Genomic DNA, 22,418 nt, shown 5'->3' on the forward strand with positions numbered 1-22,418 from the left:
TTTGTTGGCATTGATCAGTCCTGACCTGTTCTGTCACTAGAGAGGAGACATCTAGTCGGTCCTATAGGATACAGCTACCTGCCGTCTCATTCCCCACTGCACAGGGGACTCAGCGTCTCATCTATCGGAGATGCTCCATCTATTGACCTCCAGCCACCATATATGTACAAGGCATAGAGGTGAGTGACCGCTCTCATTGCAGATTAGACGGATGTACATGGTCCAGAATTAGGACTCGAATTCCTTTACACCTATTTTACTCTCCATGCTCATTATCTGGGAAGTATGGCACACTTCTGATCTGCCGCCCATGCTCCAATTCCGCTACACTGACACTCTATGAAGCTGATTTTTACCGTTGTTGTCCAGATGAGTCCACTGAGGTGTGGAGTAGAGCTGACAATCACACCTCGTTCCGTGCTTTCACTGCTGGATCATCTGGAATCTACACTGGTCTTCACCGATGGAGGATAGAGGTGGCTAGGCCTCAGAGCCTCTCATGTCCACTCTCCAGTCCATGTCAGATCTGTGGCACAAGTCATTACTGTGGTCAGCGCTCCATAGCGGTGCATGATGGTTATCTGCCTGTGCAGCACTCTTTGGTGCATGCATTCCCAAAGCAGAAGTTCTGAAGTTTCATAAATAATTGTGACCTTGAGTGTGACAGTTCCGCTCTTCTGTCATCAGTACCCAGCAGTGGCTTCCTGTACAGAGCAGCACACCATCGCAGCTTCAGTGGACGACCAGGACATAGGACGATGAGCGCAGTGCAGGTGGTCCTCCTCCTGGGATCTCTGGAGGGTGAGCATCATCTCCACCTTGTGGCTTTCTGCTTTCCACTAGGAGTTTGGCTTGGGACATCAGATCTTCTTGTAGTCCCATCAATTACGCATGGGGGATTCCGTTGTGCTCCAGCATGGTCATGTAAGTTCTCTTCTCACTTTTATCTCTGGTTTTCTGCTGTTATCTATGTCAGGATTGCTTTCCCAGAAGATTGAGGTGTTCCAGATTCCGGAGGTCAACGCCACCACCGGCAGCGACGTCTTCTTACCGTGCACCTACAACATCTCTGGTGTGGAGCAGGTGACAGTCGCGTCCTACAAGTGGTACCAGCACCTGGTAAGGACCGGGCCGGAGGTGTCTAACAGTAATAACGGTTTCTCCGGCCGGATCTCCAGGGCGACTGCAGAAGACTTCATCAATAATAGAACCGCGCATCTCATCATACACAACGTTAATCCCACCGACATCGCCATGTACTACTGCGAAGTGTCCACTCCCGAAGGAAAAACTGGAAGTGGAAACGGAACCGTGCTCCATGTGACTGGAGAGGAAGGAGGGCGAGGTGAGAGACAAGACCTGTACATTTATCGCGTATAATCCACCAGTCATGACATCACGGTGTATACTCTCTATAGAAGATATATATGACATCACCGTGTATACTCTCTATAGATGATATATATGACATCACGGTGTATACTATCTATAGATGATATATATGAAATCACGGTGTGTACTCTCTATAGAAGATATATATGACATCACCGTGTATACTCTCTATAAATGATATATATGACATCACGGTGTGTACTCTCTATAGAAGATATATATGACATCACCGTGTATACTCTCTATAGATGATATATATGACATCACCGTGTATACTCTCTATAGATGATATATATGACATCACCGTGTATACTCTCTATAGATGATATATATGACATCACCGTGTATACTCTCTATAGATGATATATATGACATCACCGTGTATACTATCTATAGATGATATATATGACATCAAGGTGTATACTCTCTATAGATGATATATATGACATCACCGTGTATACTCTCTATAGATGATATATATGACATCACCGTGTATACTCTCTATAGATGATATATATGACATCACGGTGTATACTCTCTATAGATGATATATATGACATCACCGTGTATACTCTCTATAGATGATATATATGACATCACCGTGTACACTCTCTATAGAAGATATATATGACATCACGGTGTATACTCTCTATAGATGATATATATGACATCACGGTGTATACTCTCTATAGAAGATATATATGACATCACCGTGTATACTCTCTATAGATGATATATATGACATCACCGTGTATACTATCTATAGATGATATATATGACATCACCGTGTATACTCTCTATAGATGATATATATGACATCACGGTGTATACTCTCTATAGATGATATATATGACATCACCGTGTATACTCTCTATAGATGATATATATGACATCACCGTGTACACTCTCTATAGAAGATATATATGACATCACGGTGTATACTCTCTATAGATGATATATATGACATCACCGTGTATACTCTCTATAGATGATATATATGACATCACCGTGTATACTCTCTATAGATGATATATATGACATCACCGTGTATACTATCTATAGATGATATATATGACATCAAGGTGTATACTCTCTATAGATGATATATATGACATCACCGTGTATACTCTCTATAGATGATATATATGACATCACCGTGTATACTCTCTATAGATGATATATATGACATCACGGTGTATACTCTCTATAGATGATATATATGACATCACCGTGTATACTCTCTATAGATGATATATATGACATCACCGTGTACACTCTCTATAGAAGATATATATGACATCACGGTGTATACTCTCTATAGATGATATATATGACATCACGGTGTATACTCTCTATAGAAGATATATATGACATCACCGTGTATACTCTCTATAGATGATATATATGACATCACCGTGTATACTATCTATAGATGATATATATGACATCACCGTGTATACTCTCTATAGATGATATATATGACATCACGGTGTATACTCTCTATAGATGATATATATGACATCACCGTGTATACTCTCTATAGATGATATATATGACATCACCGTGTACACTCTCTATAGAAGATATATATGACATCACGGTGTATACTCTCTATAGATGATATATATGACATCACGGTGTATACTCTCTATAGAAGATATATATGACATCACGGTGTATACTCTCTATAGATGATATATATGACATCACGGTGTATACTCTCTATAGATGATATATATGACATCACCGTGTATACTCTCTATAGATGATATATATGACATCACCGTGTACACTCTCTATAGAAGATATATATGACATCACGGTGTATACTATCTATAAATGATATATATGACATCACCGTGTATACTCTCTATAGATGATATATATGACATCACCGTGTATACTCTCTATAGATGATATATATGACATCACCGTGTATACTCTCTATAGATGATATATATGACATCACCGTGTATACTATCTATAGATGATATATATGACATCAAGGTGTATACTCTCTATAGATGATATATATGACATCACCGTGTATACTCTCTATAGATGATATATATGACATCACCGTGTATACTCTCTATAGATGATATATATGACATCACCGTGTATACTATCTATAGATGATATATATGACATCAAGGTGTATACTCTCTATAGATGATATATATGACATCACGGTGTATACTCTCTATAGATTATATATATGACATCACGGTGTATACTATCTATAGATGATATATATGACATCACCGTGTATACTATCTATAGATGATATATATGACATCACGGTGTATACTCTCTATAGATGATATATATGACATCACCGTGTATACTATCTATAGATGATATATATGACATCACGGTGTATACTCTCTATAGAAGATATATATGACATCACGGTGTATACTCTCTATAGATTATATATATGACATCACGGTGTATATTCTCTATAGATGATATATATGACATCACCGTGTATACTCTCTATAGAAGATATATATGACATCACGGTGTATACTCTCTATAGATGATATATATGACATCACCGTGTATACTATCTATAGATGATATATATGACATCACGGTGTATACTCTCTATAGAAGATATATATGACATCACGGTGTATACTCTCTATAGAAGATATATATGACATCACGGTGTATACTCTCTATAGAAGATATATATGACATCACGGTGTATACTCTCAATAGATGATATATATGACATCACGGTGTATACTCTCTATAGAAGATATATATGACATCACGGTGTATATTCTCTATAGACGATATATGACATCACCGTGTATACTCTCTATAAATGATATACAGTGGGGAAAAAAAGTATTTAGTCAGTCAGCAATAGTGCAAGTTCCACCACTTAAAAAGATGAGAGGCGTCTGTAATTTACATCATAGGTAGACCTCAACTATGGGAGACAAACTGAGAAAAAAAAATCCAGAAAATCACATTGTCTGTTTTTTTTTCATTTTATTTGCATATTATGGTGGAAAATAAGTATTTGGTCAGAAACAAAATTTCATCTCAATACTTTGTGATATATCCTTTGTTGGCAATGACAGAGGTCAAACGTTTTCTGTAAGTCTTCACAAGGTTGCCACACACTGTTGTTGGTATGTTGGCCCATTCCTCCATGCAGATCTCCTCTAGAGCAGTGATGTTTTTGGGCTTTTCGCTTGGCAACACGGACTTTCAACTCCCTCCAAAGGTTTTCTATAGGGCTGAGATCTGGAGACTGGCTAGGCCACTCCAGGACCTTGAAATGCTTCTTACGAAGCCACTCCTTCGTTGCCCTGGCAGTGTGCTTTGGATCATTGTCATGTTGAAAGACCCAGCCACGTTTCATCTTCAATGCCCTTGCTGATGGAAGGAGGTTTGCACTCAAAATCTCACGATACATGGCCCCATTCATTCTTTCATGTACCCGGATCAGTCGTCCTGGCCCCTTTGCAGAGAAACAGCCCCAAAGCATGATGTTTCCACCACCATGCTTTACAGTAGGTATGGTGTTTGATGGATGCAACTCAGTATTCTTTTTCCTCCAAACACGACAAGTTGTGTTTCTACAAAACAGTTCCAGTTTGGTTTCATCAGACCATAGGACATTCTCCCAAAACTCCTCTGGATCATCCAAATGCTCTCTAGCAAACTTCAGACGGGCCCGGACATGTACAGCCTTAAGCAGTGGGACATGTCTGGCACTGCAGGATCTGAGTCCATGGTGGCGTAGTGTGTTACTTATGGTAGGCCTTGTTACATTGGTCCCAGCTCTCTGCAGTTCATTCACTAGGTCCCCCCGCGTGGTTCTGGGATTTTTGCTCACCGTTCTTGTGATCATTCTGACCCCACAGGGTGGGATTTTGCGTGGAGCACCAGATCGAGGGAGATTATCAGTGGTCTTGTATGTCTTCCATTTTCTAATTATTGCTCCCACAGTTGATTTCTTCACTCCAAGCTGGTTGGCTATTGCAGATTCAGTCTTCCCAGCCTGGTGCAGGGCTACAATTTTGTTTCTGGTGTCCTTTGACAGCTCTTTGGTCTTCACCATAGTGGAGTTTGGAGTCAGACTGTTTGAGGGTGTGCACAGGTGTCTTTTTATACTGATAACAAGTTTAAACAGGTGCCATTACTACAGGTAATGAGTGGAGGAAAGAGGAGACTCTTAAAGAAGAAGTTACAGGTCTGTGAGAGCCAGAAATCTTGATTGCTTGTTTCTGACCAAATACTTATTTTCCACCATAATATGCAAATAAAATGAAAAAAAAACAGACAATGTGATTTTCTGGATTTTTTTTTCTCAGTTTGTCTCCCATAGTTGAGGTCTACCTATGATGTAAATTACAGACGCCTCTCATCTTTTTAAGTGGTGGAACTTGCACTATTGCTGACTGACTAAATACTTTTTTTCCCCACTGTATATGACATCACCGTGTATACTCTCTATAGATGATATATATGACATCACGTGTATACTCTCTATAGATGATATATATGACATCACGGTGTATACTCTCTATAGATGATATATATGACATCACGGTGTATACTCTCTATATATGATATATATGACATCACGGTGTATACTCTCTATAGATGATATATATGACATCACGGTGTATTCTCTCTATAGATGATATATATGACATCACGGTGTATACTCTCTATAGATGATAAATATGACATCACCGTGTATACTCTCTATAAATGATATATATGACATCATGGTGTATACTCTCTATAGATGATATATATGACATCACGGTGTATACTCTCTATAAATGATATATATGACATCATGGTGTATACTCTCTATAGATTATATATATGACATCACTGTGTATACTCTCTATAGATGATATATATGACATCACGGTGTATACTCTCTATAGATGATATATATGACATCACGGTGTAAACTCTCTATAAATGATATATATGACATCATGGTGTATACTCTCTATAGATGATATATATGACATCACTGTGTATACTCTCTATAGATGATATATATGACATCACGGTGTATACTCTCTATAGATGATAAATATGACATCACCGTGTATACTCTCTATAGATGATATATATGACATCACGGTGTATACTATCTATAGATGATATATATCACATCACGTGTATACTCTCTATAGATTATATATATATGACATCACGGTGTATACTCTCTATAGATGATATATATGACATCATGGTGTATACTCTCTATAGATGATATATATGACATCATGGTGTATACTCTCTATAGATGATATATATGACATCATGGTGTATACTCTCTATAGATGATATATATCACATCACGTGTATACTCTCTATAGATTATATATATGACATCATGGTGTATACTCTCTATAGATGATATATATGACATCATGGTGTATACTCTCTATAGATGATATATATGACATCACGGTGTATACTCTCTATAGATGATATATATGACATCATGGTGTATACTCTCTATAGATGATATATATGACATCATGGTGTATACTCTCTATAGATGATATATATCACATCACGTGTATACTCTCTATAGATTATATATATATGACATCACGGTGTATACTCTCTATAGATGATATATATGACATCATGGTGTATACTCTCTATAGATGATATATATGACATCACGGTGTATACTCTCTATAGATGATATATATGACATCATGGTGTATACTCTCTATAGATGATATATATGACATCATGGTGTATACTCTCTATAGAAGATATATATGACATCACCGTGTATACTCTCTATAGATGATATATATGACATCACCGTGTATACTCTCTATAGATGATATATATGACATCACGGTGTATACTCTCTATAGATGATATATATGACATCACCGTGTATACTCTCTATAGATTATATATATGACATCACGGTGTATACTCTCTATAGATGATATATATGACATCACGGTGTATACTCTCTATAGATGATATATATGACATCACGGTGTATACTCTCTATAGATGATATATATGACATCATGGTGTATACTCTCTATAGATGATATATATGACATCATGGTGTATACTCTCTATAGATGATATATATGACATCACGGTGTATACTCTCTATAGATGATATATATGACATCATGGTGTATACTCTCTATAGATGATATATATGACATCATGGTGTATACTCTCTATAGAAGATATATATGACATCACCGTGTATACTCTCTATAGATGATATATATGACATCACCGTGTATACTCTCTATAGATGATATATATGACATCACGGTGTATACTCTCTATAGATGATATATATGACATCACCGTGTATACTCTCTATAGATTATATATATGACATCACGGTGTATACTCTCTATAGATGATATATATGACATCACGGTGTATACTCTCTATAGATGATATATATGACATCACGGTCTATACTATCTATAGATGATATATATCACATCACGTGTATACTCTCTATAGATTATATATATATGACATCACGGTGTATACTCTCTATAGATGATATATATGACATCATGGTGTATACTCTCTATAGATGATATATATGACATCATGGTGTATACTCTCTATAGATGATATATATGACATCACAGTCTATACTCTCTATAGATGATATATATGACATCACGGTGTATACTCTCTATAGATGATATATATGACATCACGGTGTATACTCTCTATAAATGATATATATGATATCACGGTGTATACTCTCCATAGATGATATATATGACATCACCGTGTATACTCTCTATAGATGATATATGACATCACGGTGTATACTCTCTATAGATGATATATGACATCACGGTGTATACTCTCTATAAATGATATATATGACATCACGGTGTATACTCTCTATAAATGATATATATGACATCATGGTGTATACTCTCTATAGATGATATATATGACATCACGGTGTATACTCTCTATAGATTATATATATGACATCATGGTGTATACTCTCTATAGATGATATATATGACATCACGGTGTATACTCTCTATAGATGATATATGACATCACGGTGTATACTCTCTATAAATGATATATATGACATCACGGTGTATACTCTCTATAGATGATATATGACATCACGGTGTATACTCTCTATAAATGATATATATGACATCACGGTGTATACTCTCTATAAATGATATATATGACATCATGGTGTATACTCTCTATAGATGATATATGACATCACGGTGTATACTCTCTATAAATGATATATATGACATCACGGTGTATACTCTCTATAGATGATATATATGACATCACGGTGTATACTCTCTATAGATGATATATATGACATCACGGTGTATACTCTCTATAGATGATATATATGACATCACGGTGTATTCTCTCTATAGATGATATATATGACATCACGGTGTATACTCTCTATAGATGATATATGACATCACGGTGTATACTCTCTATAAATGATATATATGACATCACGGTGTATACTCTCTATAGATGATATATATGACATCACGGTGTATACTCTCTATAGATGATAAATATGACATCACCGTGTATACTCTCTATAAATGATATATATGACATCATGGTGTATACTCTCTATAGATGATATATATGACATCACGGTGTATACTCTCTATAAATGATATATATGACATCACGGTGTATACTCTCTATAGATGATATATATGACATCACCGTGTATACTCTCTATAAATGATATATATGACATCATGGTGTATACTCTCTATAGATGATATATATGACATCACTGTGTATACTCTCTATAGATGATATATATGACATCACGGTGTATACTCTCTATAGATGATAAATATGACATCACGGTGTATACTCTCTATAGATGATATATATGACATCACGGTGTAAACTCTCTATAGATGATATATATGACATCACGGTGTATACTCTCTATAGATGATATATATGACATCACCGTGTATACTCTCTATAGATGATATATATGACATCACGGTGTATACTATCTATAGATGATATATATCACATCACGTGTATACTCTCTATAGATTATATATATATGACATCACGGTGTATACTCTCTATAGATGATAAATATGACATCACCGTGTATACTCTCTATAGATGATATATATGACATCACGGTGTAAACTCTCTATAGATGATATATATGACATCACCGTGTATACTCTCTATAGATGATATATATGACATCACAGTGTATACTCTCTATAGATGATATATATGACATCACGGTGTATACTATCTATAGATGATATATATCACATCACGTGTATACTCTCTATAGATTATATATATATGACATCACGGTGTATACTCTCTATAGATGATATATATGACATCACAGTGTATACTCTCTATAGATGATATATATGACATCACGGTGTATACTCTCTATATATGATATATATGACATCACGGTGTATACTCTCTATAGATGATATATATGACATCACCGTGTATACTCTCCATAGATGATATATATGACATCACGGTGTATACTCTCTATAGATGATATATATGACATCACCGTGTATACTCTCTATAGATGATATATATGACATCACGGTGTATACTATCTATAGATGATATATATGACATCACGGTGTATACTCTCTATAGATTATATATATATATGACATCACGGAGTATACTCTCTATAGATGATATATATGACATCACCGTGTATACTCTCTATAGATGATATATATGACATCACCGTGTATACTCTCTATAGATGATATATATGACATCACGGTGTATACTCTCTATAGATTATATATATATGACATCACGGTGTATACTCTCTATAGATGATATATATGACATCACGGTGTATACTCTCTATAGATTATATATATATGACATCACGGTGTATACTCTCTATAGATGATATATATGACATCACCGTGTATACTCTCTATAGATGATAAATGACATCACCGTGTATACTCTCTATAGATGATATATATGACATCATGGTGTATACTCTCTATAGATGATATATATGACATCACCGTGTATACTCTCTATAGAAGATATATATGACATCACGGTGTATACTCTCTATAGATGATATCTATGACATCACGGTGTATACTCTCTATAGATTATATATATGACATCACGGTGTATACTCTCTATAGATTATATATATGACATCACCGTGTATACTCTCTATAGATGATATATATTACATCATGGTGTATACTCTCTATAGATGATATATATGACATCACGGTGTATACTCTCTATAGATTATATATATGACATCACGGTGTATACTCTCTATAGATGATATATATGACATCACCGTGTATACTCTCTATAGATGATATATATGACATCACGGTGTATACTCTCTATAGATTATATATATATGACATCACGGTGTATACTCTCTATAGATGATATATATGACATAACCGTGTATACTCTCTATAGATGATATATGACATCACCGTGTATACTCTCTATAGATGATATATATGACATCATGGTGTATACTCTCTATAGATGATATATATGACATCACCGTGTGTACTCTCTATAGAAGATACATATGACATCACGGTGTATACTCTCTATAGATGATATATATGACATCACGGTGTATACTCTCTATAGATTATATATATGACATCACCGTGTATACTCTCTATAGATGATATATATGACATCATGGTGTATACTCTCTATAGATGATATATATGACATCATGGTGTATACTCTCTATAGATGATATATATGACATCACGGTGTATACTCTCTATAGATGATATATATGACATCACGGTGTATACTCTCTATAGATTATATATGACATCACGGTGTATACTCTCTATAGATGATATATATGACATCATGGTGTATACTCTCTATAGATGGTATATATGACATCACGGTGTATACTCTCTATAGATTATATATATGACATCACGGTGTATACTCTCTATAGATGATATATATGACATCACGGTGTATACTCTCTATAGATTATATATGACATCACGGTGTATACTCTCTATAGATGATATATATGACATCATGGTGTATACTCTCTATAGATGATATATATGACATCAAGGTGTATACTCTCTATAGATGATATATATGACATCACGGTGTATACTCTCTATAGATTATATATGACATCACGGTGTATACTCTCTATAGATGATATATATGACATCACGGTGTGTACTCTCTATAGATGATATATATGCCATCACGGTGTATACTCTCTATAGATGATATATATGACATCACCGTGTATACTCTCTATAGATGATGTATATGACATCACGGTGTATACTCTCTATAGAATATATATATGACATCACGGTGTATACTCTCTATAGATTATATATATGACATCACCGTGTATATTCTCTATAGATGATATATATGACATCATGGTGTATACTCTCTATAGATGATATATATGACATCACGGTGTATACTCTCTATAGATGATATATATGACATCACCGTGTATACTCTCTATAGATGATATATATGACATCACGGTGTGTACTCTCTATAGATGATATATATGACATCATGGTGTATACTCTCTATAGATGATATATATGACATCACCGTGTATATTCTCTATAGATGATATATATGACATCATGGTGTATACTCTCTATAGATGATATATATGACATCACGGTGTATACTCTCTATAGATAATATATATGACATCACCGTGTATACTCTCCATAGATGATATATATGACATCACCGTGTATACTCTCTATAGATAATATATATGACATCACGGTGTATACTCTCTATAGATAATATATATGACATCACCGTCTATACTCTCTATAGATGATATATATGACATCACCGTGTATACTCTCCATAGATGATATATATGACATCACGGTGTATACTCTCTATAGATAATATATATGACATCACGGTGTATACTCTCTATAGATGATATATATGACATCACCGTGTATACTCTCTATAGATGATATATATGACATCACCGTGTATACTCTCTATAGATAATATATATGACATCACCGTGTATACTCTCCATAGATGATATATATGACATCACGGTGTATACTCTCTATAGATAATATATATGACATCACGGTGTATACTCTCTATAGATGATATATATGACATCACCGTCTATACTCTCTATAGATGATATATATGACATCACCGTGTATACTCTCTATAGATAATATATATGACATCACGGTGTATACTCTCTATAGATAATATATATGACATCACGGTGTATACTCTCTATAGATGATATATATGACATCACCGTGTATACTCTCCATAGATGATATATATGACATCACCGTGTATACTCTCTATAGATGATATATATGACATCATGGTGTATACTCTCTATAGATAATATATATGACATCACGGTGTATACTCTCTATAGATTATATATATGACATCACCGTGTATACTCTCCATAGATGATATATATGACATCACCGTGTATACTCTCTATAGATGATATATATGACATCACCGTGTATACTCTCTATAGATAATATATATGACATCACGGTGTATACTCTCTATAGATGATATATATGACATCACGGTGTATACTCTCTATAGATTATATATATGACATCACCGTGTATACTCTCCATAGATGATATATATGACATCACCGTGTATACTCTCTATAGATAATATATATGACATCACGGTGTATACTCTCTATAGATAATATATATGACATCACCGTGTATACTCTCTATAGATGATATATATGACATCACCGTGTATAATCTCTATAGATAATATATATGACATCACGGTGTATACTCTCTATAGATTATATATATGACATCACGGTGTATACTCTCCATAGATAATATATATGACATCACCGTGTATACTCTCCATAGATGATATATATGACATCACCGTGTATACTCTCTATAGATGATATATATGACATCACGGTGTATACTCTCTATAGATGATATATATGACATCACCGTGTAGACTATCTATAGATGATATATATGACATCACCGTATATACTCTCTATAGATGATATACAGTATATGACATCACCGTGTATACTCTCTATAGAAGATATATATGACATCATGGTGTATACTCTCTATAGATGATATATATGACATCACGGTGTATACTCTCTATAGATGATATATATGACATCACTGTGTATATTCTCTATAGATGATATATATGACATCACGGTGTATACTCTCTATAGATGATATATATGACATCACCGTGTATACTATCTATAGAAGATATATATGACATCATGGTGTATACTCTCTATAGATGATATATATGACATCATTGTGTATACTCTCTATAGATGATATATATGAAATCACGGTGTATACTCTCTATAGATGATATATATGACATCACCGTGTATACTCTCTATAGATTATATATATGACATCACCGTGTATACTCTCTATAGAAGATATATATGACATCACGGTGTATACTATCTATAGATGATATATATGACATCACGGTGTATACTCTCTATAGATTATATATATGACATCACCGTGTATACTCTCTATAGATTATATATATGACATCACCGTGTATACTCTCTATAGAAGATATATATGACATCACGGTGTATACTATCTATAGATGATATATATGACATCACGGTGTATACTCTCTATAGATGATATATATGACATCACTGTGTATATTCTCTATAGATGATATATATGACATCACGGTGTATACTCTCTATAGATGATATATATGAAATCACGGTGTATATTCTCTATAGATGATATATATGACATCACGGTGTATACTCTCTATAGATTATATATATGACATCACCGTGTATACTCTCTATAGAAGGTATATATGACATCACGGTGTATACTATCTATAGATGATATATATGACATCACGGTGTATACTCTCTATAGATTATATATATGACATAACCGTGTATACTCACTATAGAAGATATATATGACATCACGGTGTATACTATCTATAGATGATATATATGACATCACGGTGTATACTCTCTATAGATTATATATATGACATCACCGTGTATACTCTCTATAGAAGATATATATGACATCACGGTGTATACTATCTATAGATGATATATATGAAATCACGGTGTATACTCTCTATAGATGATATATATGACATCACCGTGTATACTCTCTATAGATTATATATATGACATCACCGTGTATACTCTCTATAGAAGATATATATGACATCACGGTGTATACTATCTATAGATGATATATATGACATCACGGTGTATACTCTCTATAGATGATATATATGACATCACTGTGTATATTCTCTATAGATGATATATATGACATCACGGTGTATACTCTCTATAGATGATATATATGAAATCACGGTGTATATTCTCTATAGATGATATATATGACATCACGGTGTATACTCTCTATAGATTATATATATGACATCACCGTGTATACTCTCTATAGAAGGTATATATGACATCACGGTGTATACTATCTATAGATGATATATATGACATCACGGTGTATACTCTCTATAGATTATATATATGACATAACCGTGTATACTCACTATAGAAGATATATATGACATCACGGTGTATACTATCTATAGATGATATATATGACATCACGGTGTATACTCTCTATAGATGATATATATGACATCACGGTGTATACTCTCTATAGATGATATATATGAAATCACGGTGTATATTCTCTATAGATGATATATATGACATCACGGTGTATACTCTCTATAGATGATATATATGACATCACCGTGTATACTATCTATAGAAGATATATATGACATCATGGTGTATACTCTCTATAGATGATATATATGACATCATTGTGTATACTCTCTATAGATGATATATATGACATCACCGTGTATACTCACTATAGAAGATATATATGACATCACCGTGTATACTCTCTATAGATGATATATATGACATCACGGTATATACTCTCTATAGATTATATATATGACATCACCGTGTATACTCTCCATAAATGATATATATGACATCACCGTGTATACTATCTATAGAAGATATATATGACATCACGGTGTATACTCTCTATAGATGATATATATGACATCATGGTGTATACTCTCTATAGATGATATATATGACATCACGGTGTATACTCTCTATAGATGATATATATGAAATCACGGTGTATACTCTCTATAGATTATATATATGACATTACCGTGTATACTATCTATAGAAGATATATATGACATCACGGTGTATATTCTCTATAGATGATATATATGACATCACGGTGTATACTCTCTATAGATGATATATATGACATCACCGTGTATACTATCTATAGAAGATATATATGACATCATGGTGTATACTCTCTATAGATGATATATATGACATCATTGTGTATACTCTCTATAGATGATATATATGACATCACCGTGTATACTCACTATAGAAGATATATATGACATCACCGTGTATACTCTCTATAGATGATATATATGACATCACGGTATATACTCTCTATAGATTATATATATGACATCACCGTGTATACTCTCCATAAATGATATATATGACATCACCGTGTATACTATCTATAGAAGATATATATGACATCACGGTGTATACTCTCTATAGATGATATATATGACATCACGGTGTATACTCTCTATAGATGATATATATGACATCACCGTGTATACTCTCTATAGATGATATATATGACATCACGTGTATACTCTCTATAGATGATATATATGACATCACGGTGTATACTCTCTATAGATGATATATATGACATCACGGTGTATACTCTCTATATATGATATATATGACATCACGGTGTATACTCTCTATAGATGATATATATGACATCACGGTGTATTCTCTCTATAGATGATATATATGACATCACGGTGTATACTCTCTATAGATGATAAATATGACATCACCGTGTATACTCTCTATAAATGATATATATGACATCATGGTGTATACTCTCTATAGATGATATATATGACATCACGGTGTATACTCTCTATAAATGATATATATGACATCATGGTGTATACTCTCTATAGATTATATATATGACATCACTGTGTATACTCTCTATAGATGATATATATGACATCACGGTGTATACTCTCTATAGATGATATATATGACATCACGGTGTAAACTCTCTATAAATGATATATATGACATCATGGTGTATACTCTCTATAGATGATATATATGACATCACTGTGTATACTCTCTATAGATGATATATATGACATCACGGTGTATACTCTCTATAGATGATAAATATGACATCACCGTGTATACTCTCTATAGATGATATATATGACATCACGGTGTATACTATCTATAGATGATATATATCACATCACGTGTATACTCTCTATAGATTATATATATATGACATCACGGTGTATACTCTCTATAGATGATATATATGACATCATGGTGTATACTCTCTATAGATGATATATATGACATCATGGTGTATACTCTCTATAGATGATATATATGACATCATGGTGTATACTCTCTATAGATGATATATATCACATCACGTGTATACTCTCTATAGATTATATATATGACATCATGGTGTATACTCTCTATAGATGATATATATGACATCATGGTGTATACTCTCTATAGATGATATATATGACATCACGGTGTATACTCTCTATAGATGATATATATGACATCATGGTGTATACTCTCTATAGATGATATATATGACATCATGGTGTATACTCTCTATAGATGATATATATCACATCACGTGTATACTCTCTATAGATTATATATATATGACATCACGGTGTATACTCTCTATAGATGATATATATGACATCATGGTGTATACTCTCTATAGATGATATATATGACATCACGGTGTATACTCTCTATAGATGATATATATGACATCATGGTGTATACTCTCTATAGATGATATATATGACATCATGGTGTATACTCTCTATAGAAGATATATATGACATCACCGTGTATACTCTCTATAGATGATATATATGACATCACCGTGTATACTCTCTATAGATGATATATATGACATCACGGTGTATACTCTCTATAGATGATATATATGACATCACCGTGTATACTCTCTATAGATTATATATATGACATCACGGTGTATACTCTCTATAGATGATATATATGACATCACGGTGTATACTCTCTATAGATGATATATATGACATCACGGTGTATACTCTCTATAGATGATATATATGACATCATGGTGTATACTCTCTATAGATGATATATATGACATCATGGTGTATACTCTCTATAGATGATATATATGACATCACGGTGTATACTCTCTATAGATGATATATATGACATCATGGTGTATACTCTCTATAGATGATATATATGACATCATGGTGTATACTCTCTATAGAAGATATATATGACATCACCGTGTATACTCTCTATAGATGATATATATGACATCACCGTGTATACTCTCTATAGATGATATATATGACATCACGGTGTATACTCTCTATAGATGATATATATGACATCACCGTGTATACTCTCTATAGATTATATATATGACATCACGGTGTATACTCTCTATAGATGATATATATGACATCACGGTGTATACTCTCTATAGATGATATATATGACATCACGGTCTATACTATCTATAGATGATATATATCACATCACGTGTATACTCTCTATAGATTATATATATATGACATCACGGTGTATACTCTCTATAGATGATATATATGACATCATGGTGTATACTCTCTATAGATGATATATATGACATCATGGTGTATACTCTCTATAGATGATATATATGACATCACAGTCTATACTCTCTATAGATGATATATATGACATCACGGTGTATACTCTCTATAGATGATATATATGACATCACGGTGTATACTCTCTATAAATGATATATATGACATCACGGTGTATACTCTCCATAGATGATATATATGACATCACCGTGTATACTCTCTATAGATGATATATGACATCACGGTGTATACTCTCTATAGATGATATATGACATCACGGTGTATACTCTCTATAAATGATATATATGACATCACGGTGTATACTCTCTATAAATGATATATATGACATCATGGTGTATACTCTCTATAGATGATATATATGACATCACGGTGTATACTCTCTATAGATTATATATATGACATCATGGTGTATACTCTCTATAGATGATATATATGACATCACGGTGTATACTCTCTATAGATGATATATGACATCACGGTGTATACTCTCTATAAATGATATATATGACATCACGGTGTATACTCTCTATAGATGATATATGACATCACGGTGTATACTCTCTATAAATGATATATATGACATCACGGTGTATACTCTCTATAAATGATATATATGACATCATGGTGTATACTCTCTATAGATGATATATGACATCACGGTGTATACTCTCTATAAATGATATATATGACATCACGGTGTATACTCTCTATAGATGATATATATGACATCACGGTGTATACTCTCTATAGATGATATATATGACATCACGGTGTATACTCTCTATAGATGATATATATGACATCACGGTGTATTCTCTCTATAGATGATATATATGACATCACGGTGTATACTCTCTATAGATGATATATGACATCACGGTGTATACTCTCTATAAATGATATATATGACATCACGGTGTATACTCTCTATAGATGATATATATGACATCACGGTGTATACTCTCTATAGATGATAAATATGACATCACCGTGTATACTCTCTATAAATGATATATATGACATCATGGTGTATACTCTCTATAGATGATATATATGACATCACGGTGTATACTCTCTATAAATGATATATATGACATCACGGTGTATACTCTCTATAGATGATATATATGACATCACCGTGTATACTCTCTATAAATGATATATATGACATCATGGTGTATACTCTCTATAGATGATATATATGACATCACTGTGTATACTCTCTATAGATGATATATATGACATCACGGTGTATACTCTCTATAGATGATAAATATGACATCACGGTGTATACTCTCTATAGATGATATATATGACATCACGGTGTAAACTCTCTATAGATGATATATATGACATCACGGTGTATACTCTCTATAGATGATATATATGACATCACCGTGTATACTCTCTATAGATGATATATATGACATCACGGTGTATACTATCTATAGATGATATATATCACATCACGTGTATACTCTCTATAGATTATATATATATGACATCACGGTGTATACTCTCTATAGATGATAAATATGACATCACCGTGTATACTCTCTATAGATGATATATATGACATCACGGTGTAAACTCTCTATAGATGATATATATGACATCACCGTGTATACTCTCTATAGATGATATATATGACATCACAGTGTATACTCTCTATAGATGATATATATGACATCACGGTGTATACTATCTATAGATGATATATATCACATCACGTGTATACTCTCTATAGATTATATATATATGACATCACGGTGTATACTCTCTATAGATGATATATATGACATCACAGTGTATACTCTCTATAGATGATATATATGACATCACGGTGTATACTCTCTATATATGATATATATGACATCACGGTGTATACTCTCTATAGATGATATATATGACATCACCGTGTATACTCTCCATAGATGATATATATGACATCACGGTGTATACTCTCTATAGATGATATATATGACATCACCGTGTATACTCTCTATAGATGATATATATGACATCACGGTGTATACTATCTATAGATGATATATATGACATCACGGTGTATACTCTCTATAGATTATATATATATATGACATCACGGAGTATACTCTCTATAGATGATATATATGACATCACCGTGTATACTCTCTATAGATGATATATATGACATCACCGTGTATACTCTCTATAGATGATATATATGACATCACGGTGTATACTCTCTATAGATTATATATATATGACATCACGGTGTATACTCTCTATAGATGATATATATGACATCACGGTGTATACTCTCTATAGATTATATATATATGACATCACGGTGTATACTCTCTATAGATGATATATATGACATCACCGTGTATACTCTCTATAGATGATAAATGACATCACCGTGTATACTCTCTATAGATGATATATATGACATCATGGTGTATACTCTCTATAGATGATATATATGACATCACCGTGTATACTCTCTATAGAAGATATATATGACATCACGGTGTATACTCTCTATAGATGATATCTATGACATCACGGTGTATACTCTCTATAGATTATATATATGACATCACGGTGTATACTCTCTATAGATTATATATATGACATCACCGTGTATACTCTCTATAGATGATATATATTACATCATGGTGTATACTCTCTATAGATGATATATATGACATCACGGTGTATACTCTCTATAGATTATATATATGACATCACGGTGTATACTCTCTATAGATGATATATATGACATCACCGTGTATACTCTCTATAGATGATATATATGACATCACGGTGTATACTCTCTATAGATTATATATATATGACATCACGGTGTATACTCTCTATAGATGATATATATGACATAACCGTGTATACTCTCTATAGATGATATATGACATCACCGTGTATACTCTCTATAGATGATATATATGACATCATGGTGTATACTCTCTATAGATGATATATATGACATCACCGTGTGTACTCTCTATAGAAGATACATATGACATCACGGTGTATACTCTCTATAGATGATATATATGACATCACGGTGTATACTCTCTATAGATTATATATATGACATCACCGTGTATACTCTCTATAGATGATATATATGACATCATGGTGTATACTCTCTATAGATGATATATATGACATCATGGTGTATACTCTCTATAGATGATATATATGACATCACGGTGTATACTCTCTATAGATGATATATATGACATCACGGTGTATACTCTCTATAGATTATATATGACATCACGGTGTATACTCTCTATAGATGATATATATGACATCATGGTGTATACTCTCTATAGATGGTATATATGACATCACGGTGTATACTCTCTATAGATTATATATATGACATCACGGTGTATACTCTCTATAGATGATATATATGACATCACGGTGTATACTCTCTATAGATTATATATGACATCACGGTGTATACTCTCTATAGATGATATATATGACATCATGGTGTATACTCTCTATAGATGATATATATGACATCAAGGTGTATACTCTCTATAGATGATATATATGACATCACGGTGTATACTCTCTATAGATTATATATGACATCACGGTGTATACTCTCTATAGATGATATATATGACATCACGGTGTGTACTCTCTATAGATGATATATATGCCATCACGGTGTATACTCTCTATAGATGATATATATGACATCACCGTGTATACTCTCTATAGATGATGTATATGACATCACGGTGTATACTCTCTATAGAATATATATATGACATCACGGTGTATACTCTCTATAGATTATATATATGACATCACCGTGTATATTCTCTATAGATGATATATATGACATCATGGTGTATACTCTCTATAGATGATATATATGACATCACGGTGTATACTCTCTATAGATGATATATATGACATCACCGTGTATACTCTCTATAGATGATATATATGACATCACGGTGTGTACTCTCTATAGATGATATATATGACATCATGGTGTATACTCTCTATAGATGATATATATGACATCA

General features: G+C 33.2%; 1 protein-coding gene across 1 annotated transcript in view; it reads left to right on the forward strand.

The window, feature by feature from the left end:
- The first annotated feature begins 675 nt into the window (after positions 1–675).
- Positions 676–22,418, forward strand: part of LOC141077406 (uncharacterized) — a 93,608-nt gene continuing 71,865 nt past the window's right edge. Inside the window, exons 1-2 of the mRNA XM_073564316.1 lie at positions 676–801; positions 977–1,345. Coding sequence (XP_073420417.1) covers positions 759–801; positions 977–1,345 — 412 coding nt within the window. The 5' untranslated portion in view covers positions 676–758. The remainder of the gene's footprint in view (positions 802–976; positions 1,346–22,418) is intronic.

Source organism: Dendrobates tinctorius, unplaced genomic scaffold (genome assembly GCF_039654945.1).
Source record: "Dendrobates tinctorius isolate UK_male_01 unplaced genomic scaffold, ASM3965494v1 ptg000449l, whole genome shotgun sequence".
In the NCBI taxonomy this organism is placed as follows: Eukaryota; Metazoa; Chordata; class Amphibia; order Anura; family Dendrobatidae; genus Dendrobates; species Dendrobates tinctorius.